Below are 22,140 nucleotides of genomic sequence, written 5' to 3'. Positions count from 1 at the left end.
GCAACAAGGAAATCAACACACCTCTCCACATATGTGACAAAACCCTTCCTCCACTGCCCCTGCGTGGCCTGGGAAAGCTGTGTTTCCTTTGGCTATTGCAGACAGAACTGCCATTAGCACTGTGTCTAGTTTTTTGCTTCCCCCTAAGTGAGACTGCGGTAGCTAAGCACCACTGTACGTCCAGCCATCAGAGCTGGACCTCCGATCTATGTCACTACGGAAAAAGCCCATATCTGTAGGCACTGAGATGCAGAGCAACTCCACCAGGTTGTTAGCTTGATATGCAAGTTGTTGTGATACAAACCGATGTCAGGCTATAGGGGCTGTGATGCAGGCTCCCTTCTGGGCCCAGGCCAGTCGTGCTGTCAAAGGGACATAATGACTGTGATTTGCACAGTTCTCCCTTTTCTCAGTCTGCCTCTGTATTAGATTACACTGCTGTCAGCAAAGTTGTCTCTCTGGGGGACTGCTGTGCCTCTGTTCCTCATCTGTGCGTGACACAGGGATAGTGGTTTTCACCCACTGCAGGAAGCCTCTTGGGATGCTGAGATGCCAAGTGCTACAGGCAAGTTATTACCACACTGATCGTGAGCACCCGGATATGACCATCACGTCTACACTGCACTGCTGGCCTGTGTGATCCAACCCAAATCTCTCTGAAGCCTGCTGGCCTTGACCTCTACCTCTCCCTGCTCTGGGTGAGGCACTGATGAAAGACATATCTTCCACCTTTCCACTCCTGCAATAACTGGCTGAAGTATACTACCGCTCCTCTTGTGCATCTTGCTGCTCTGACATCAATTATTTCTGCATCACTGCCCCACACCTTGGCATTTCAGTTGTCCATGCAGGCAATACACATGGCTCCCTGGGATGTTTGTCAAGAGCAATTTCTCATAAAACTAAGCCTCTGCCAATCCTTTTCAAGGACATGAGTCCTCCTCGTCTTCCTTCCAGCACTCTCCAGCCAAAGCAATAAGCCTGGAAGCAGGAAAACACAGGCTAATTTATGCACAAGACCCAAGAGAAAGTGGACACATTTGTCAGCTTGGAAAATGGATGCCATCTGTGTGGATTCCAAGACTAGTGGAAAGGGCCAGACTGACAACCTTGGAGGCTAAAATCATCTTATTTTTGCAACCACAAGGCCATTAGCAGAACTGAATGAGCTCCCCCTTTTGTGTATCTGCTCAGTCCCACAGCGACCAGTGCTAAGAGCCAGCAGAGGGGTGGTTTCTTTGCCTAATGATTTCTGCTTTTCTACTGACATATCTCAGGCACCTCTGCAAGGTTTTCCAGTATGTAGCATGGCACACACCTACCCATCTTCCAGAATCAGTCTCAACTGCAGGACTTGCTGGTGAGACATTTCTGTTCTTGCTGTCTGTGCTTTACAATCACTGTGGCTTTTCAGCATCTGGCAAAAGCAAGCTATTGTTTATGTCCCATAACTGCTGTTAGACAATGCCAAAAACACCTTCAAAAGCTGAAACTGATAAGCACAGGAACTGCAGCACCAAGAAGAGTTAAACTCTGGACAGGAGCAAACTACAGACTCTGTCCTTCAGGGGACTGATGGGACGAGGAGTTCTTCACGTTTTTCTTGGCACAGACTTTATCTGGGGGGAGTTCCAAGCTTTGAAGACAAGAAGGAGGTATACTGTACAATCCTGCATTTAATTAATGTGCCTTCTACAGACCAAGTGAAAAAAAAGAAGGAAAAAGAACTCAGATCTTCTAGATAGATGGGGCTGGATTTCATTCTTAGTCAGAGTGGTGCGAATCAGGAGTCATTGTGACAGAAGTAGAGTGGTATAAGAATGAGCATGAGGAAAAAGAAGAAGAAAAACCAGACCGCCTTGCAAAACAGGACCCTTTAGCTGCTCAACTATGTCTTCTATTTCTGTAAATGTATCATTCTCTGTAGACTTAAAAAACCCCAGATTTTCTAAAGTAAAATCATTGCATGAAAAAGGACCATGGAAAACCAGCCAAAATCTTTTCTCTCTTTGTGGTTGTCACTATTGCTGCTGATAGGATTTGATAGGAAAGTTCCACAATTAACTGTTGCTGGCCCTGCAGAGCCGAGATGGCAACTGGACTGGATTTCACTACGCTTGTCCATCAGGAACAGCACTGGCAGCTTAGCTTGACTGCAAGTTTTCTTATTTCCAATCGATCCTAGAAGTGCTGTGCAACTGAGCCGGACTGCTTGGTATGGTGGAGTCACTTACACAACGAGCATTTTAGCCCAGTCAAATGCAAAGTCACAAATCTAAGAGTAAAGTGCAGGTCATGCTACAGAGAATGAACTGCACACTTGGGAAAGCAGGGCTTCTGGAAAGGACTAAAGGATTACCCACCAAATGGGAGTCCTAAGGAAAAGCCATTGCTTACAAACCTGATGCAACCACCAGATGTATAAGCAAGAGAATATTCAGCTGAAGCACAGGAGTGGTATAATTCATTACGTAGCCTTAATGGGACCAGAGATCATAAAGACATGGAAAAACTGGAAACAGGTCTTGAAAACTTGCTTTGCACTGAGAGACTAAAGCAGCTTAATGTTCCTCTGTTTGCCAGACTGTAAAAAATTATTTTATCTCTTATTACTACCATAAAGGAGAAATTCCCCCCCCCCCCAAAAAAAAAAAAGAATAATGAAATCCAATGGAAAACCAAACTTGACTAATGCAGACTAAAACCACTTTTTTTTAGCAAGAAGAGTAAACATCTACTGGAAGAACTTATTTCCTAACACTTCCCATTCTTAAAACAACGCTGGGTGGCTTTTAAAAGACACGCTAAAGTTCAGATCTGAGCTATGTGGCTTGTATTATGTAAGGAGCCAGCCTCCGAGGTCACAGGGGAGTTCTGAGCCTGTGAACTGCAGCACAGAACTGGCTGAACTGGGACTGACAATGTCTGAGGGATGAAGTCAGTTTTGGTCATGCTAGCCCAGCTCACTGTCTGTTTTTAGCTGCTCAGTTTAAAGCAGTGGATCTATTTCAAGTTTACACCAGTGTCTCAGATTTCAGTACTTGATACTTTGGACTCCATCACAGGTTGCTTTCATCTTCTAAAACAGTATGCCATGATTCAGAGCTGAGGTTGGCAGTGCCTTTCTAGGTGACCCTGGCCACACTACCAGTTCAGCCTCTTGGTCAGTCCAGCTGTGAAATTGGAAAACTCAGATTTCTCTTTAAAAAGGAGATGCTGCCTTGAGACTGCACAGTAGTGGGTAAAAAAGTCATCACTGCACAAGCACAGATGTCCTGTGCCAACAACATGATGATTGATTCAAGCTAGGCCCAATCTTTGCTGGGGCTAAGAGGGTATGGAGGTGGAATGCAAAGAAGGTGCTGTTTTGAGATCTGTCCCTGACTGTCCTTTCTGTCTCTCTTGCCTCTCCTCATTTTTTCTACTCCAAATCTCATTTTTTTTCAGAAATCTGGTGGAAGAGAAGACATCTGTGAACTGGTAGACAGCAGGTTATCAGATAAGGAGGCTGCAGTAGGGTAGGAATTCTTCCTGCACTGAAACAGAAACTCAAGGTCAGCCTGAAGTTCCAGGAGAGGAGACTAAGCCTGTGTCATGACAACTTTGATCTTGGATCGGAATGCTGACATCCCCCACATTTAGGGATAGTTGGTTCTCTAGGTGTACCTCAAGCTATCTCTACTGCTGAATAAAAACAAATAGGAAGCTGATGGAAATCATCAAAAAGAGAAAGAAAAAAAGTGTATCGTAATGACAATACCTTACTATGCTAAGGCCATAAATGGACATTCAACATACTCCAGACAAAGAATTTTCTCCCAAAATTTCATGGATAAACATGGAATTCATTTTTCTTGTCACTTAGCAGACACATTCAATGAAGTTTTTCTAACTATGGTTTTAGGCTCCTTAATTAAGTGGGATAGGAACTCTTCCCCTGCCTTTGAAATGAAAGCTGTAGCTTTTGATGTGGGACAGGTCTCCCCAAACTTTCCTCCTTGTTTTCTGAATTGCACTGGAGGGCAAAATGGCATTTTTATCCACACAAGATCTGCTTGGAAGATCTCTGGGGACTTCCCTTTAGAAGAGACTTTGGTTTGAATGCTAACTGCAAAAACACCCCAAGGAAACAAAGAAACTGGCTTCCAGCCACCCTATTGTTTGGGGGGAAAAAACAAGGAGAGAGAGAAAATATGCTCTGTAATCACAATGCTTTCGAAAGAAAAATAATAGACACAAGTCAACTACTTTTTTGAAATGCCAAAACAGGGGTCAAGTTGGTAAATTCCATGCTTTAGTCTCAGCCAAAATCCTTCACTGAAAAGGAAATCTGAATACCAAAAGGCAAATGTCTTAGATTAGAAACATCTTTATGGCAGTGATGAAAAGTAAATGTGCCTTTCCAAGAAAAAGAAATTCCCCTTCTTTCCCAGGCCATTTTGAATAGACTGTGGTCGTCTTTGCACTCAGCAATTAACTTGTAGAGGTGTGTTTGGATATTATATATAGTAGCTGTACTACTTCCCATAGGGCCACTCTTATTCCGCAATAGATGTCTACATGGCACATATTTCTGGCCCAGCTGGAGTGCTACCATCACGCCTTTGCAACACGATCCCTCTGTGGAGAGCTGCAACTGCTCAGGACGGGATTGCCCCGGCTGTGTGCTGCCGTCTCCCAGCATGGCCGAGTCCATCCCAGGGCACACTATACTGGCATGTAACTGGCTTTTACACCAAATGGAGCAGGCTCACTCATGCAGTCCCTTCCAACAACTCAGCTGTGGGATAGCTCGCAGGGGTTCAAAACTAAGGATTTGCCTGTCCATCTTTGCAGATCCCAGGATTGCTACTTCTGAATTGCCAGCTCCCAGGAGAATGCTGCAGGAGTTCCCTTGCACCTCATGTTGGCACTTACTTCTGGGCAATGTGTAGCATTAAATGTTTCCTTTCTATCTCAGAGCATCTTCACCCTGTTTTATACAGGGGTGAATGAGTCTACAAGAGCCCGGGCAATGGGAAGGCAAGTCTGCAGTCCCTTTCCCCACCTCCAGTACTGTCTGGCATGGGATACATGATCCTGGTGATACAAAATAGGACTATGTAGGCAGCTGGGCTAACTCTGAGCATTGAAAGATTAGGAATCTGATCACCAAACCCACAAACTAGCAGAATATAGCTTAAATATCATACGATATAAGAAAACCAGAGAAACCCTAAACTACTTGTAATTCTTCTGATACGCCTTAGATCTTTTGGGGGGAAAGTACAAGTCAGCAAAACATTTCTTTCTTTTTTCAAATGAAGTAATTGATACATAAAAAATGGTCCCAGGAACTGAGCATTTGAAGGATCCTATCAAACATCATTACGACTGGCAGCATCATTGTTCCTCTTGCAGCTCATGAGAATACAGTGATTTGAAACCCCACTTCAAGGTTTTAACTTTCAGAAATGCCTCCTCTATTTGGCTTTTAAAGTCTGCAACTCCTCTGTCAATAAGTGTCAATAAACGTAGCTGCTTCTGCCTCACAAAGAAAACTGCTGAGCTGGAAGCTGTTGACTTCCAGTGCTTTCACCAACAGCTTTCTCTGTCTATCCTGGTGTTTCTTGACCTCCCCAGTGAATTCTGTGTTTTAGAAGAGCTCTGCCTACAGCACTTAGCTCTCCGTTAATTCCTTTTCCATCATTTTGTTTCTCCCACCTAACACAGACTATGTGGGCAGGATTTACTCTGCACAACCCCTCTACCAAGGCACTGGTGGCAGTGGAGAAAGCTGATGTTCTTGCCAGGTAGCTTCCCATGCGCACCTAATGCAGCGGCACAGAGCTGTCCCCAGTCCCAAAAGGCACAGTCCACCAAGGGGAACAAACTGGGCACGAATCAAGTCTGGGGGCTTACCTGGGGAAGCGCCTGCACCACTGTGTCCAGGAGAGCTCGCATCCCAGTGGCCATTTTAAGCAGTTTCAGCACTACAATGAGAACCAGAACCTAGTCAGTGGGGATGGGATATATCTCAAGCAAAACCATAAAGAAAACCTAATTCAGTTCCTGTAGGGAGGGTTCACATCTCTCTTGCATCCTTTCACACATATGGCAAGCTCACTGCATCCTGCAAGGCCCATAAACATCTAAGTATCCTGACTCCATCCCTCACTAACTGATATTAAGAACTTCAGTAAAAGAGAAGCCACAAAAACTCCAGTATGTCCTAGCAAGAAAATGAGAGCGTGATGGGGAGACGTTTCCTCAGGGAAGAGCATCATCGCAAGCTCTGATCCTCCCTTCTCTACTGGTTCCTGCTCTTGTTTGGTATCAGTATAAAAGGTCTGGGATCCTAGGTTTGAATTGGAGACCAATCTGAGATCCCTCTTGAAACGTCAATGAAATCCCACCTAGCTTGTTTCTGCATCAACATTCTGCAGCCTCATCTCATAACTGTTCTCAAATCTAACTGAAACAGCAGGACTAGAAGAACAAATGGCCAAACTGTTCCCTGACGTGTCTGGAGGAGCAGCTGAAGACCTACAGAGCGAGCCTTACCTCTGGCTATTCTCAGCACCCGCATGATGCGTATTATTGTGGGATTGATGGGCAGTGCAGCATTCATCTCAATCTCCTCCAGCGTGATTCCCACAATTGATAAAAGAACTATGGCCAAATCCAGCTGATTCCACCTAACAGATAAAGAAAGAAAGGACAAAAAGGAAAATCCAACATGGATAGACAGCCTAAAAAGATGCCCAGGAGTAGAGAACTGTCTGTTAATAACAATCACAGGCAAATCCCAAACCCTCTCCTGTCTCTTACCTGGGCCAATGATCCTCCGTTCTAGGCAGTACAAAATCAACTTACTGCAGCTGGCACAGAGAGTTTCTGAGCCACACACTGCTGTAGGCTGGCATCTTATTCTATTTCCCTGTCCCTATCATCCTCCCCTGACATCCACTTAGAGCCACTCTCAGACACAGGATACTGGGCTAGAGAGACCAGCTGCTCCCGTGTTACATCCCCTATCTCGAGTTACTCTGCTTGAGTGTCTTTACGGGTTTATAGGCTAACTCTTTCAGAGGACCTTCCACACCAGCACTGGAAAGCCAATAAGGTGTGAAGAAACTGAGTGCCTTTCCTAAGCAATTTCTCTAATAAGCCATATTGTTCAGGGCAGTTTCCAACCATCCAGTCACAATATATGAGGCAAACGAGCTGGTTTCCAGGACTGTGTGGAAAAGTGTCTGACCTCACTCTGCTCTCCAGCAGGTCTCCAAACCACAGTGTGTTCTCGCACACATTGGCTCCTGGCTGAACGTGCAGCAGAATGAAATCTGTGGGTCTCAGTAGCTGGGATCTGAAGGCAGTAGGGCTGCCAACACAACTACCTCTGTGTTTGCTAAGGGATTTACAAAGCCAGCAGCCTATCAAAAGACTGGTTTGGACTTCAAAGGACACTTCTTCTATGGGGCTCCATGACTTTAGGTTGCCATGACTACTCTTTTGAGGTCTGGATTGATGCGGACGGCTTGCCTAGACCTCTAGGCTGAGCAAGTTGCACCTGGCAGAGTGGCAGTTCATGAGGTAAGGAACCTTAATCTACAGTTTTGTAAGATTCCCTGAATAACCTCTGCAAAGCAGGAACAGCAATTCTTAGGACTTTTAGCTCCTACACTATGAAGTTTGCACCCATGGAGAGACAGCCCTTTGCAATTCCTTGCACACAGCATGCGGTACTGCTGGTACAGTGATGCTACATTTACCCAGCATCTGGCTTCTAAACTGGGTCAGTACAGCTATATCCCAAATGCAAAGGAGTTTAAAACACTCTCACCTGTCCTTAAAGAACCTTCGAAAACCAAATGCCACCAACTTCAGAACTGCCTCGAACACAAAAACTATGGTGAACACATAGTTGCAGTACTTCAGAGCTTCATCCAGGGACTGAAAAGAGAGGCGCCAGTTAGTCCAGCCCAAGCTGTCATTTCCTAGATCCACTGCAGAGGGACTGGCAAACACAAGGGTGGCATAAGCACGGAAATGTGAGAAGCAATGTCATATTAGCTTGCAGAGCTCAGTTACAAAACACTGCATTAAATCACACAGAGAAACTCATATAAAGGATTAGATACTGATGCAAACAAGAACCTCATAAGCAGTAATAACTAGCTGTGCTAAAAATGACAAGAGCTATCAGTCCTCCAGCTTCAGTGCACAAGTTGTTCAGGATCTGGGACAGAAAGAAAATTCTACCCCTTCCCCATCTAATAAAGTTTACTTCTTCTGAACTGCCTTGGGTTGGGTAGAATAAAAGACTTGATGGATCATTTCTTTATTCCAGCATGGCAATCCTTAGGACAATGGCTTTGCTTAACACACTCAGAAAAATAAATAATGTTGGAGACAGATTAAATTGTGCCTTCTTGAAAAATGTTACATCTCTAGTGCTGGGAAAAGAATATCCATATTTGGTGCAATGTTCACTCTCTCTATAGAGCTGCTCTCGGAAGTCAGGAATTCACAGTGTTTATACTCTAAGATGATGAGTGTTTATAATGGATTTCATTGGAATTGGAGGCCAACAATAGCAAAAGAATCTCACATGGACCTTAAAATAGATAGTTGCAGAGTAAAACAGCTTTTTTCATTGGGTAGGGATTTGGGGAGAGGAGGGAGGGAAATTAAATTTAGTTAAATGTAGTATAAGTCTCTTGCAAATAAAAAAAATGACAACAATGAATATCAAAACAGTCACAATTGGAAATAAAAAGACAATAGAGTATGGGAAAAAGACTTTTTTGTTTTGGTGACAGAGGATGCCTCAGACCACAGGAAAACTCTTCTCTTTATAGTTGTGTGATGGCTGTGCTTTGTTGACCCCAGATATGCAGGATGAACATGCACTGATTTTCTGGGAACAGGAGCTGACACTTTTTCAGATGATGGCATTCCTCAGTGCACTACTCTCTGTTTTTGTTCTAGCGCCTAAAATAAAATGGCTACCTTAAAAGAATGTGGCACATTTACTATTTCATATAAAGCTCACTGCCTGAGCTTAAACTCTTGTATTATTTGTAATGGTTTGCACTCATATTTACACTGCTGTGTTTTACATGAACATAAAACAAGTGTAAATAAGATCTAATCTGGATAAATAACATTTACATGTGAAACAGAGGCTGTTACGTAAAGGAATTATGGGGCAGAAAAGTACACAGACCAGAAGCAAAAAACACACGCATTATCCTGTGGTTTCGTGCCCCCTTGGCTTAGTTTCCAGGAGGCATTTGCAGGTTACCTGGCAGACCATGCAATAGTAAAAAAGCAAACACTGAGCCTAGATCTCTGTGAATGATGATATAATGGAAGGTTTATATATGCGACAAATCCATGGACTATAGGATTTATGCCAAATGTTTTCTTGGGAAAACAGGATTTTAGGATACATTAAAAAAAAATCACTGTACTTGAAGTTGGTTTACTTCAAATTCATTGAGGTAAAGAAACTTTTTGCTCTGCATGCATTAGCTTCATATTTATATCCATTAATGGAATATTCTAACACTCTGGACTGTTTTACAGCCTGAGGATAAATCATTGCTGGGATCAGGAGAGGAAATATTTGCTCTGATCTTTTTTCTAGTACAAGTTTATTTCACTCTCCATGAGCCTGATGCACTACTGTTTGTATGCAAAAGCAGATCACTGCCTTCAGAAGCTCTGGCCTTGACCTATGTGATAGCAGAGTCAAGTTTCCGGCTGTTGCAAGTGGCTCTTTCCTGAATGGTAGAGCTGGCCCCAGAGGAAGACGGACATGCAACACTGTGTCTGAAGTCTGCTGAGGCTCTCAAGTGACAGGGAACGCTCCCAGGGAAGTGGGGCCGGCTGCAGACCTCGCCGATGTCACTGATCCTGGCATCCCATGGGAACAGCATGTGGTCCTCAAGCCCACTGCCACCCCTGCTGCTGTGTTTCACATCCCATGCATTGATGGGCGGCTCTTACCTTCGGCTGGTTGTAGTGTTCCATTGACATAGTGATGACGTTGACCCCAATGATGAATGTGATGAAGAGGTCCAGGTAGTGGCTGGTGCAGAGGGTGTGAATGTACTTCCGTGCTGGGGAATAGTCAGCGTAATAAGGCCTGCGCTGGGCTTCTGCAGAAAAAGACAAAGAAAGGCAAGGCAATGAATGCAGGCCCTACGGCTCAGCTGGGCAGCACGCTGGCAGTCATCACAACCACACCAGGACCTGCTGGTAGTGTCTTACACATGCCTGGATGCAGGGCAAGGTCCTTTGAAGAACTGATTCAAGCAAGCCATGTGAAACGGCCAAGTACTTCTACCCAGCAGCGAGGCCTTCAAAAACTGTAGCTGGGTTATCTGACTGAGCCAAACCTCTTGGGCCTGCAGAAGTGACCTGTATAACCTTGACAACTTTTTTTCTTGCAAGTGCTCTCTGTTCTTACTGCTTCATCTCAGGCTAGCGAACAACCTCTTCACTTAACAGGACTCTGTCACAAACCAGGAAGGGCGAGAAGCAGGATGGAAACAAGACCTGAAGCCAAGAGAAAAGCTTCAAACCCAGCAAAGCTTCAACTCCTGTTTGGTGGAAAGGCCCAGGTCAGGTCTTGCTGGTGGGAACTCTGACATGCATCTCTTCTAATCCAGCTGACATCAGGCATGTTCCACACAAATAAGAACAAAACCTCAACTCAGCTTCAGTGAGAGTGGGCTTTTGGTGTATTATAAAGGTCTAAAGAGAACACAGCAATGCCTGCGGCAAAGCAGGACACATGCGTGAGGGTTACTGGCACACAGGGTAGAGCCAATGGCAACAGAGTGGGGTGCTCTGCATCTGTCTCTACAAAGACTGGCAGCACAAGCTCCTTTGCAAATATAACAACAAGGGCTTGGCTGCGCCTAAAAAACCATTCAGGCCACAAACACATCAGTTTTATATCTCTGCCTCTGGTCATGACTCCTCCTTTATCTCTTTTGAAATGGGGAAATTTCTGCACATGACAAAGCTCCAGGGGCTGTTCCAAAGTAAGTGTTTGGACACTGCCCCGCGACTGGATTGTATTTACTGCTTGTGGCTCTCTAAAATTAGACTGTGACCACAGGATGGCTGTGGTCATTCTGATGGAGTCTAATTCTTTTCAAACTTAAGAAATGTAAATATTCAAAGAGTGTACTTAAGGCCAAACTCAGCATTACTGTAGATTTTGCAAGTGGAAAAGACATCTCAGGTCACACCAAGTCAGAGCACGATTGTTCTTAATAGGTGTTTTTTGCAAATGTTTCGGCAAATTCAGCTCTAAATGCAGGAGAACCTATGAAAAAAGTAGCTTAACCTTAAAAATAAAGAGAGAAATAAGTTCAAAAGCACTCAGTCCTCCTGAAATATATCTTTCACTCCTCTCATTGTGCTAATATCTTTCAGATGGAGTGACTCTTGAAATGTTTTCTTTTTGTAGTGCAGCTGATGCCAGATTAGAGTCCAAAACTGTACAATAAATTGGATAAAAGGAAACTGAATCTGCTGCTCTCTTTCAACTACTATTTTTTCTGGTACTTGAAAGTGAAATGGAGACATTTAAAAAACATTTCTTTCTGAGTGAGGTCACCTAGGCTTCTTTTTTTCTGCTAATGGGAGTGGAAAAAACAATATGAAAGCAAACATAGTTATTTTTGAATGCATTTTGGTGTTGCTTATGTGCCTAAATGCTATCAGTCATCTTGGACTGGAATGTTCGTCTTTGCTACTGAGCTTGGCTAATCCTCTGATGCGTCTAAAAACCAATAATAAAAATATTGTAGCAAAATATTTACTTTAGTCTGTACAATATGCTTTCATGTGTATTCAGGACTACAAAATTCTCTCTCTTTTTTTTTTTTTTTTTGGAAACGTCTTCTTGGGAATGCAAGAAATCACCTTTTGAGAGGTCCAAGAATACCCCAAACAGTCGAATATTATATTAAGGGTCTATTTATTAATGAACAGCTGATTAATGGATCTCAGAAGCCTATTAGCAGTGACGGGCAGTGCGTGAAAACATTGGCTATCAGCACATGGGGAAAACAGGCTGTAGGTGATTGCAATTACTTTTTCAACTGAACAGAAACAGCCACTGATTAACTATTCAATAAAAAATGGGCTGTTTATTAAATTTTATAAACTCTTTGCATAATTCTTAACATAAAGCATAATCCCAAGAAGACACCTTCCACTGTAAAGCTGCTGAACAGAAATTCTTCTAGGCTGCCTGTCAGCAAGACAGCACTCTCTTTGCAGGGGCTGGATATCCAAACGGCAAAGAGGAGTCCCGCCGCCGTGCCGGAGAGTATCTGCTTTAGGGCATGAAAGGGTCTCAGAGGTCTGTATCTATAGCCTCTGCCAGTACTCAGTGCTGGTTAAGCCTGATCAACTGGCTGTCCAGAAAACTTGGGCTAGGTTTAACCTGGGCTGGGATAAGGGGGCTCTAGGAAATGCCTTAAGCAGTTAGGTTGTTCTACACCCCTGAAGCCAGCTCAACAGATGAAAAAGAAACTTCTCTCGGGGACACACATACAAGGACAGTCTGGGATAAAGTTGACGACATTTGGAAGCACATGCAACAACACCGTCATGCTCAGTGCAGTAACCCATGCAATGTCCATTAGAGGAGATACTGCTCATGCAAGGCTGCGGGTGGTGCGCAGGGGTGTGCAGGGAGGACAGGCCAGCTTCGGCTCTCGCCTACGCTGAGGTTAGGCTGGGGCAATCCCCTGGAAGGCTGAGGGGCTGCGGCAGGGTGAAAGCAGTGCGGGATCAGCCGCACGGCTTCACTGCAGCTCCGATGTGCTTGCGCGGAGGCGGCCTGCCTTTCAGAGCTCCACGGCCCCCAGCCCCGGGTCACGACTCATTCCCGGTCCCTTCAGGAACAGGAATTTCATTTCGATCAACAGCACAGCAAGGGACTCTTTGCAACTCTCTGGCCCCATCAGCCCAATCACAGACACACATTTGCACCTCTTAATATACCAGCTTATTCCGCCCAGTCTGGGTGTAAAAGCCCACTGCACGCACCCACCGCGGCCGCCTGCCCAGCTCAGAGACGTGGGGGCTACAGGAGAGCCTGCACGAGGAGGACAGCGGGCTGCGGAGGTGGCACAGCAAAAGGGGGAAATCGAGGAAAATCACTCATCACAGGAGGCAAAACACAATCTGTGCCAGGTTTCTCCAAGGAAACAGTTTCTGGGATGAGACTCCAGTCAGCCAACAGGCAGACACGTCAAACACAGCCAACTACCCCATCAACCGCTGCTGATGGCTTGAGTTGCTGGAGACACGGGAGGGAGAGGAGACACCATTAAACATAGACAAAAGGAAAACCATGCCCCTTTCTGGCCCCTGCTTCCGGATGTCAGCTAATACTTAAATCTCACCTCCCTGAAGAACACTTAAACTTCTTCACTTGAGATTCTGCTGACATGAAAATTAATGAAGCACTGTCTCCTAGCTAAAAAGCATTTCAGCTGGCATTACAATTGCTAGCTAAAGCTCCTCCATTATTCTTCTCTGCATGAAACATTAGAAAGCCCTAATGGGTTTATACGTGTGCTTGGCACAGAGCAGTTCTATACCTGCAGCTGCCTGGAAAAAATAAGCAAGATGGTTTGATAATTCCCTAGCTGGGAATATTAAACACTCAGAAACACGGTGCCCAAATTTTTAGTTACAGCTCAAATATTTCTGCAGGATCCAGGATGGCTGAGGCACTGAGAGGACAGGCTAATGCTAAATACCTCTGCGTGCTGCCCATGATTGCTCATCCCTAGAGCGAAAGGCTGACATACAGTCAGTGCTGCGAAAGGCAGCTCCGCTGGGTCTTAAAACAACACCGGCCTCTTCCTTCCACAAGCTGTGATGCCTAGACGTTCGTTCAGCTCTCTGCTGGGAAATGCTTCAGTCAGAGAAACACGGCCGTGGCCACGCTCCTCGTGTGCAGAGAGGAAACCTGGGAACAGCAGCATTTGGCTTTTCTGAGTTCTCAGCTTTCGGGGTCTGTCCAGGGAGCAGCGACCTGGTCGCAGACCTGAAACGCAATCTCTTCTCATCCGTTCGGGCCTCCCCGGGCTGTGTCGGACGGCTGGTGTTTCCAGCGGGGCCTGCGCTCCTTTCGGCATGCGGTGTCCTCCAGACCTCGCTCGCAGCCGTTGAGGCCCCCGGCACTGCCTGTGTCTGACCTGACATCACGATCTGCTCCGCGGGCCAAGGGCTGCTGGCTTCACAGCGCAGGCAGGAGGGCTGCATTTGGCCCCGTGTCCTGAGCACAGAGAAGATCAAGCTGATCCATGTGGTTTTAATCAAAAACTTTAATCTGGGGAGGCTGGTTTCAGTCTGTGTCTTCTGAGAACCTCATTAAAAGGCTAGGAGCCACAGGATTATTAAATTACAGTACACTTATTTACATAGAAGATATATCTGATGGAGGTAGTGACTATGCCAGGGAAATATTTTAGCTTATCTTGAATTTTTACCTTCACATGAAAAAGTACGCCCTACAGTTCTGCCTTTAAAAACACATCCAATGCATTTCTAAGGCATATCCAACCCCCGTTCTCTTTTTTCATTTCATTTTGGCAAACACGCCGCCTTATTTCAGTGCTGGAGTACTATTATAGGTACTTAGCACACAAACAGTGCCTGCGGCGCGTGGATTTCTAAAGCGTTCACAAAGCGACGGTCTCATTACTGCCACATCACCGGCGAGGAAGAGGAGGGGTGGGCAGGGAGGAGGGGCACGCACCATCGTGCAGCTCCCGCTCGCAGCGCTGGCCCTGGCCGCTGGCAGCCGAGCTTCTCGCAGCCGAGTTGCGCCGGCTGGGCACCGCGGTGGCTGCTGCTCCTTCGTGCAGGGCAGAGAGCCTCTGCCTCGCTTGGGTTTCGGGTCTGCAGGGCTCCATCGCCGGGTACTGTGAGCGCCGCTTGTCGCGGGAACCGAGGGAGGCGAGGTGCGAGGGGTGTGGGGTGTCACCCTGTCCCAACCCCTTCCTGAACCGGGCTCTGAGATGGGAATGAGCAACCTTTCTGAAAGGGTCTGAGGCGGCGAGGTGGGGCTCAGAGATCCCTTCCTGCCACGTTCCTGAAAGGCCTGGAAATTAACCCCGGCCTAAACCAGGACAGGCTAATCCTGCAGTGGCTTTGGCTGGTGCTGTGATGTTCAGGCTCCCTGGTCCGTGCGTGGGGAAGAGGCACCGAGCGCTGCCTGCTCTCCCCATGCACCGGTGAGGATGCTTCCCGCCTGTCCGCCGGGGACGAGGCATACGGCTGTGCAGCGCCGCAGCAAGAGGAATCGCAGCCCAGGCCCAGCTGTCCTCCCCCAGCCGTGGCTCGAAGCCACAGCTCAGCCTTGAAAGAAACGCTCCGTCGAGGTGGCAGCAGCGTCCCAAGCGGCGGTCCACCCTCACCGGGAACGCGAAGGGACGCAGGCAGGAGGCTGCTATTCTGCCACGTAACAGCACCAAGACGGCAGTGGGAGCCGACCGGCAGAGCAGCCGGCGGCGGCCGAAGAGCGCTTGGCAGGGCTCAAGGAAGGCCCGCTGCAGGCCTAGAGGAGAAAGGAGGCTAAGCAAGAGGGACCTGCTATGTCTAAACGGTGCATTTCTGTGTCCGTAGGTACCTACAGATGCCTGGAGACCTCAACACACAGAAACACACACAGGTGCTGCACACAGAGGACATTGCAGACAGGTGACGGGACACAAGGACAAGATGCCAGGCAGACGGGGTGAGTGCCCAGACGGATGGACACTGCTCAGGCAGTACATTTGCTAGTTAGCTAGTTGCTAGCTTTTAGTCTTACAAACAGCCCTAATTCTTCCTTCCCTTATGCTGGAAATGGCAGCTGAAGGGAAAGGGTGGCTCTCTGCTGGCTTCCCAGCACAGCCCCCTTGCTCCTCCGCACCAACACTGGTCTCCCGTGCTCCTTCCAGCCCCTCGGGACCAGCCTCTCTCACCCATTCCTTACTGTGGGTGAGGAAGCCGGTGCTGCTGGCACCGAGAAAGCAGGCCACCCCCCCTGTCACCAGCGGTGTCCCATGCGGGCACGCGCACACCGATGCTCAGCAGAGACTCACCGCCGCACGCGGCACCCACCACATCTCCCATCTTTCTGAGTCTGCCATTTTTTGCCAAACTCCTCGTCTTCTAAATTAGCCAAAAGATGAAAACTCCTCTCATTCAAATAAAAAGAGCCATTAAAATGTATAACAGTAATAACCACAACAGATGCTTATCTGCTTTGTGATTTCACTTTGTTAACAATTCAAATTTGGATGCCAAGCTCTCCACGCTGAACAGGGGCAGGTAGGAGACCTCAGAGCCAGATGATCATGAGGTAACCTCCTGGAAGGCCTAAACATGACCAAACATTTAGACTCTTGTTTGCTATATTGGACTTGATCCCCTTCCAGAAAGCTGTCCTCCTCCCTGTGTGCTCTTGATGAAATGTTACGCTCCACATCTGTGCAGTGCCTGGGTCTGTAGTCTAAAATATCTCCTTGACTCTATCCTTCAAGATAGCTGGATAAAGATGGGCAACAGAACAATGTCCATCACTTTGACAGGGACTGGCTCTGTTTGGTGTCTGAGCAGTGAGCCACAAAGAGGCTTGTAATAAGATTTACCTACTAATCAGGAACAGCAACTGGCTGTGATTAAACTGTCCCTCCTTACCCGTGCAGCAATCTATTTTCTCTGAAGATGCTTTTGCTCTTTGTCTGTGTTTAAGCTTTTTTTTTTTTTTTCCATATAACATCTGAATTTATCTGAGCCTCTTCTTGGGTCAGCACATCTGGGGTAGAAATTCTGTGCAAGCAGGAGGTCTCTTGAGAGTCCAAAACTTATTTGCCTTACTGTGCTGGAAATGCTGTCTTCAGGATTTTCCACCTCTAATCCTAGCCAGAATCTCAAACTCACAAACTGAAATGGGAAGAGAAATGAAACTGCATCTGAACTCTTCTAAATCTCTGAAGAGATTCAACTGTTGTTTGAAGCTGGCTAGCTTGATCTAGGCAGGGTTTTATTTTAACCCAGCTACTTAACTCACGACTAGCTAAAATGAAATGGGCTTGGCCTTTACTTAGTGTCAGGTCTATCTGCCATTAAGGCTCTGTGGAGACCACAGTGCAGATGTTTAGTGCTGAGGTCTCCTATGACTATAATGAAGAGGAGTAGAAGAGCAGGAGAGGAGCCGTGGTGGACCCAGCTGCCTGCCTTCTCCCTCAAGTGTGGATGGATGGAGGAAATTGGCTGGGGCTGAGGTTTCTGCTAGCAAAGGCTCTGATTGCTATGTCATTACAGCCAGATAAAAGACTCTTCAATCTAACTGCAGTTTTCCCTGCTGAAAATGGATACCTATGGCTTCGTGTTTGGGGGACAACTAGCTGTTTGTCATGAGGAGATATTAAGCCCTTACACAGTGCAGCCCAGCTATAGGCAAAGAGCCACAGGGCTGCTGTGGCAAGCAGGGCCGAAAGCATTCAAGCCTTATCCCTGACTAAGCTCAGCTCTGATCACAGTGGCCAGGCTATGTTCCTTCACTTACTTCTGAATGATGCTGGCAAATGTCTAACACAGTCTTTCCCTGTTTGCACAAAACTGGCTGGGAAGTTGATATGGCTGGGTTCCCGGCAGTATCTCTGGGATACTCACCAGATGCAGTGCTATAAGCAGCTTGTCCCTGGTGGAGCCTGCCAAGGAGCAGTGGAGGTGAGAATTAATACGCGAGGGCCCCTGGGAAGGCTTGGGTCAAGAAACAAGACCTGGACTGGTTTGACTATCCCTAATAGATCCACTAGAATCAGATTTCAGCTAAAAGTTTTCTGTTGCATCCTAATGGCCCTGCATCTGGCCAGCATTTCCATCTAGCCTGTTTGCAAGGACTGACTGAGTCCCAGCACATTGTTCAGCACTAAAGGGCTCCCCCAGCACATGATGGGGCAAGCATCTCTTGTAATGGACATCTTTCAAAGACGACTTTTCTGAACAGCCCCATCTCAGGACTCCATTCCTCTCCCCAGGGCTGTTGGTTTGTTCATGCCCTCATGCAGCATGTTTGTGGCATGCGGGGCCATGCGCCAGGACGCTAAAAAGCATCGCAACTACTTGGTCTGAGAAAAAAACTAATAAATCAAACCACCACCATCATCAGATGCAAGCGACACGTTAAGCCACAGGGCTACCCTTGGGACTGGCCTTTACGTGCGCAGCAAGCATTGCAACTGTTTACTCAGTCACACCACGAGCACCTGCTCGGTGCCTGGGAACCTTCGGGACACCTTTGCCTTGCAAAGCGTGCTAATCACTGATAGAGGACTCTGCTTTGAGGAGTATCTGCTCCCCAGCCAAGTAAACAGGTAATGCTTAACACTAGGCTTGTAAAGGACAATTCCAGGGTGTTGGCAACCCAAGACTTAAGGTACCGCTCAAGAGGTATCGAAGCAAAACAGCCTCTTGAATCCCATGGAAACAAAACCAAAGGAAAATGAAAGTCTTGCTTTGGGAGCAGGCAGGGCTCAGAAAGATTTTGGTTTGTAACGCAGTCTACCGACCAGACAGGTATATCTCCTTACTCCTGCGCTTTTTCTCCAAGCGTCTCAGCCGCTTCTCCTCCCGACGCCGGGCCTCCTCCGCCTCCTGGTGCTGCCGGCACTTGTGAAAGTTCTCCACCACCACCCCCACAAACATGTTGAGCACGAAGAAGCTGACGATGAGCAGGAAGGAGATGAAGTAGAGAAGCATCCAAGGGTTATGGTTCTGGATGGGCTAGTGAAGTGGGGAAGAGAAAAAGGAGAGAGAAGCAGCAAAGACACGATGTGTATAAGTTGGGATATCTGGTACCCTGTAGCAACAAGACAGCACAGTAGATTTCTGTGGGGAGGAGGAGAGGGCTGGGAGGAGTTAGGTGATTTTTCCCAGAACATTTTCCTCTCTTTCCTTTTCTCACTAGAATTTTGCCTTTGTTGTGGAATGCCCCCCTCCTCCCCTGATAATTTGGCTTACAGGATTTCATTATTTTGGAGTTTATTTCATATAGCTTAAAATAAATCCCTTACAAGATCTCAGTGGCTGTGTATCATCCCACCTGGGAGATCATTTTAGATAAAGATAGGCTTCAGTTTATTTTTCTGTGGTATGTGCCCATGGTAATGTTTCTCAATTGTTTTGAGTTCTTCAGAAGCAGCAGAAAATTAAGTGCAAAGTGTTGCTGCTGCTACAGTAGGGTACTACTCATCTAACACCCTTTGCTTTCCTTTGCTAAAGCCTCACACCACACAAAGTTAGCAATTCTTCTTCACAACATCCCTGGTAGTTTTCCATCTCATATATGTTTGCTCAAATTCATTGTACCTTCCAGAAAGCCATAGTGCAATGGCACATGCTGCAATGAGTGGCTCTGGTCTGACCACAGTCAGCCCCAGGGCATCGTCTTCTGCCTCCCTGTTCAGCTCCTGTCCAACTGGAGGGCCCAGATCCTCCTCCCACTAGCTATTTAAACATGTATGTTTTAAAAGAAGAAAGAGCAGAGGCTGGGGTAAAACTTATTCTGCCCTCTTCTTCTATTCCGACTTATTCCTATACCTATTGCAGCACTTCAACGGTGTAGGGACAAAACAGGGTTTATTTTGTAAGTTTTCCAATAACCATGTCAATGCCATTCTGATGAACTTGCATAAGAAAGTCCCAGAAATCTTTCTGGGGAGGTCTGCTGCCCAGTGTCCCATCTCAAGCACTATCACTCTAAAAACCCCATCAGTGCTCGGCTGTGTACTACATGGGCTGCAGCTACTGTAAGAGATACTCAGTGGAGGGCGGAAACCCTTGCTAACTTGATGGACAGTCAGGACCTCAAGGAGGTCCTTCCTGGGGCTTCAAACACCAAAGTCATCCAGGCATGGGATTCCAGGGAGTAACACTCCTGACCTCTGCAGTATATCTACCTGTTGGTCAATACCCACAGCATCCAGACCATCATACATGATGTTCACCCAGCCATCTTTGGAGGAGAGGACAAACAAGGACATGAGAGCCTGTAAGAAAAAACAAACACACTGGTCCTGCGTTTTAATCACCAGACAAGAAAATAATAATAGACAATGCTCAGTAAAACCAGTCCACAGCTCCTAACACATCATCTGGCCTGGAGTTGGTGAAATGCAACATAATGCGTCTTCTTTTCACCTATTTGCATATCTATCTTAAAAGTGAGGAAACTATGGTCAGTTACACTTCTTTTCCCTCACATATAGGCTTAATTTTGCTCAGCCACACCAGACTATCTGGTCACCAAAGTGTGATCAAAAATCAGCATGTCAGGCTGGGCTAAATATCGTGAGATTTGAAAAAGTATGAGATTTCAAAAAGTTTAAATATATCCCAGTTCTTTCTATGGGCTCTCTTGCTTTTTTTTTTTGCCAGAATAAAGTACCTTATTATTTTCCTTTGCAAGCATAATGGCTAGGAGTCAAGAGATTAAAAATGACAACTGAGGCCCATACACAAGGAACTGCATGCAAAAACAGTGGCATTAAGACAACAATCTCGCATAAACAAGGAATTGTATATCCCAGGAAGTCTGGCTGCAAGAGATCATAAGAGGTGACCTGGTCTGTTCCTACTCTGAGTCAGGGGCACTTCCGACAGATGAATGTCTACGTTGTTCTTGGAAACTTCCTATGGTGAAGGTTCCACAGCCTCCTCAAGGAATACATTCAAAGTGCTCACCCATTAAAACCTGGTAGAGAAACCCCCTGCAATGAGGACTTTACCTGTCCCAAATTGTCAAAATTGTACTTCCTCCGAACCCATCTGTAGTGTGCATTAGTGCAGTCAGTCTTCGTAGTGATGTTTTTCACATCAGGACCATCACAGTAGTAGAATTTGCCTTTAAAAAGCTGCATTTGAGAAGAAAAGACAAAAAACAAACTTTGGAAAGCCTGTCTCTGATTTATATTTCTTTTCCCCTGGTAGAGCTGTTTGCTAAGTTCAAATTCATTTTCTTGTCTCCCAGCTCAGACACCTGTCTTAACATTCAAGGCAGGAAAACCACTTCCGGTGAAAACTCAGGTCCTGGGACATAGGTGTGCATTGCCTCAGACACAGAAGAAGGAAGGGGATCCTGAAGGCCTGATCTGTCTTGTTGGCAGGACGAGAATCTCCTCTCTAGAGGAAGACCTATCACATAAATCCTAGCACACAGAGCTGGGAGGGATCTTGAGAGTCTATCTTTTCCTTCCCCTACCCTCCAGGCAGGTATAGCTCTTCCTGTGCTGTTCCTGAGGGAGGTCTAAAGACCTTCAGTGGAGCAGATGCCACCCCCACCCAGAGCACCTCTTCCAAGGCCTGGCTCTTTCTTCTTAATATCTAACTGAAATCTTCCTTTGATGAGATTTAAGTTCGTTACCTCCACCTTAACCCCAGGTGGTGGGAAAAACAGATTCTCTTTTGCAGCAGTCACTTGCAGATTGCAAGAGGTTTGGGAAATACTGTACCTGCACCCCTAAAATCCCAAAGATAATGAAGAAAGCACAGCAGATGAGAACGATATTCCCAATAGGCCTCAAGGAGGAGATCAAGGTTTCTACCACAAGCTTCAGACCTGGGGCTCTGCTGATGACTCTGAAAAACATGGTGGAACAATAAAGCTTTTAGTTTTTATGCACGTCCTGTTACTACATGGTTGCTTTTCCTCCTTGGCTTGGGCTGCAGTAAAACTAATACCACCCTCCTCTATCTGCAGGCACTATTCAGAGATGATTAGTGACTTATTTGGACAACCAAAACATCTACAGTTACATTAGATGGAATTAAAAGTGTAAGAGGTGTAAATCATGTTGGCAGGGTTTTGGGCAATTGCTTACTGAGAACAGTGAGGAGGAATACTCTTCACAGGCAGGCTATCGCGCAGGTTCCCACTGCAGGGTTATTTGCACCTTGCTCCAGAAAGCTGGTCCCCTCCAAGCCCTCTCTGATCCTAGTGGAGGAGCACATGCTAGGCAGGAGCCTGCTTTTAAACACTACATGTATAAAGAGCTTTACATTGGCACTAGAGAACATGTCTCGTCCTCATTTTATAGAGGGAGAAACACAGGCACAAGTGAG

General features: G+C 46.3%; 1 protein-coding gene across 1 annotated transcript in view; it reads right to left on the bottom strand.

The window, feature by feature from the left end:
- Positions 1 to 22,140, bottom strand: part of CACNA1H (calcium voltage-gated channel subunit alpha1 H) — a 253,608-nt gene that overhangs the window by 18,765 nt on the left and 212,703 nt on the right. Inside the window, exons 21-28 of the mRNA XM_026083083.1 lie at positions 21,531 to 21,657; positions 20,808 to 20,933; positions 19,980 to 20,069; positions 18,591 to 18,804; positions 9,997 to 10,148; positions 7,826 to 7,935; positions 6,544 to 6,677; positions 5,902 to 5,972 (exon numbers count right to left, since the gene is read on the bottom strand). Of these exons, the coding sequence (XP_025938868.1) occupies positions 5,902 to 5,972; positions 6,544 to 6,677; positions 7,826 to 7,935; positions 9,997 to 10,148; positions 18,591 to 18,804; positions 19,980 to 20,069; positions 20,808 to 20,933; positions 21,531 to 21,657 (1,024 nt within the window). The remainder of the gene's footprint in view (positions 1 to 5,901; positions 5,973 to 6,543; positions 6,678 to 7,825; positions 7,936 to 9,996; positions 10,149 to 18,590; positions 18,805 to 19,979; positions 20,070 to 20,807; positions 20,934 to 21,530; positions 21,658 to 22,140) is intronic.

Source organism: Apteryx rowi, unplaced genomic scaffold (assembly GCF_003343035.1).
Source record: "Apteryx rowi isolate R43461 unplaced genomic scaffold, aptRow1 scaffold_6, whole genome shotgun sequence".
NCBI lineage: Eukaryota > Metazoa > Chordata > Aves > Apterygiformes > Apterygidae > Apteryx > Apteryx rowi.
This window is presented reverse-complemented; position numbering and strand designations above follow the sequence as displayed.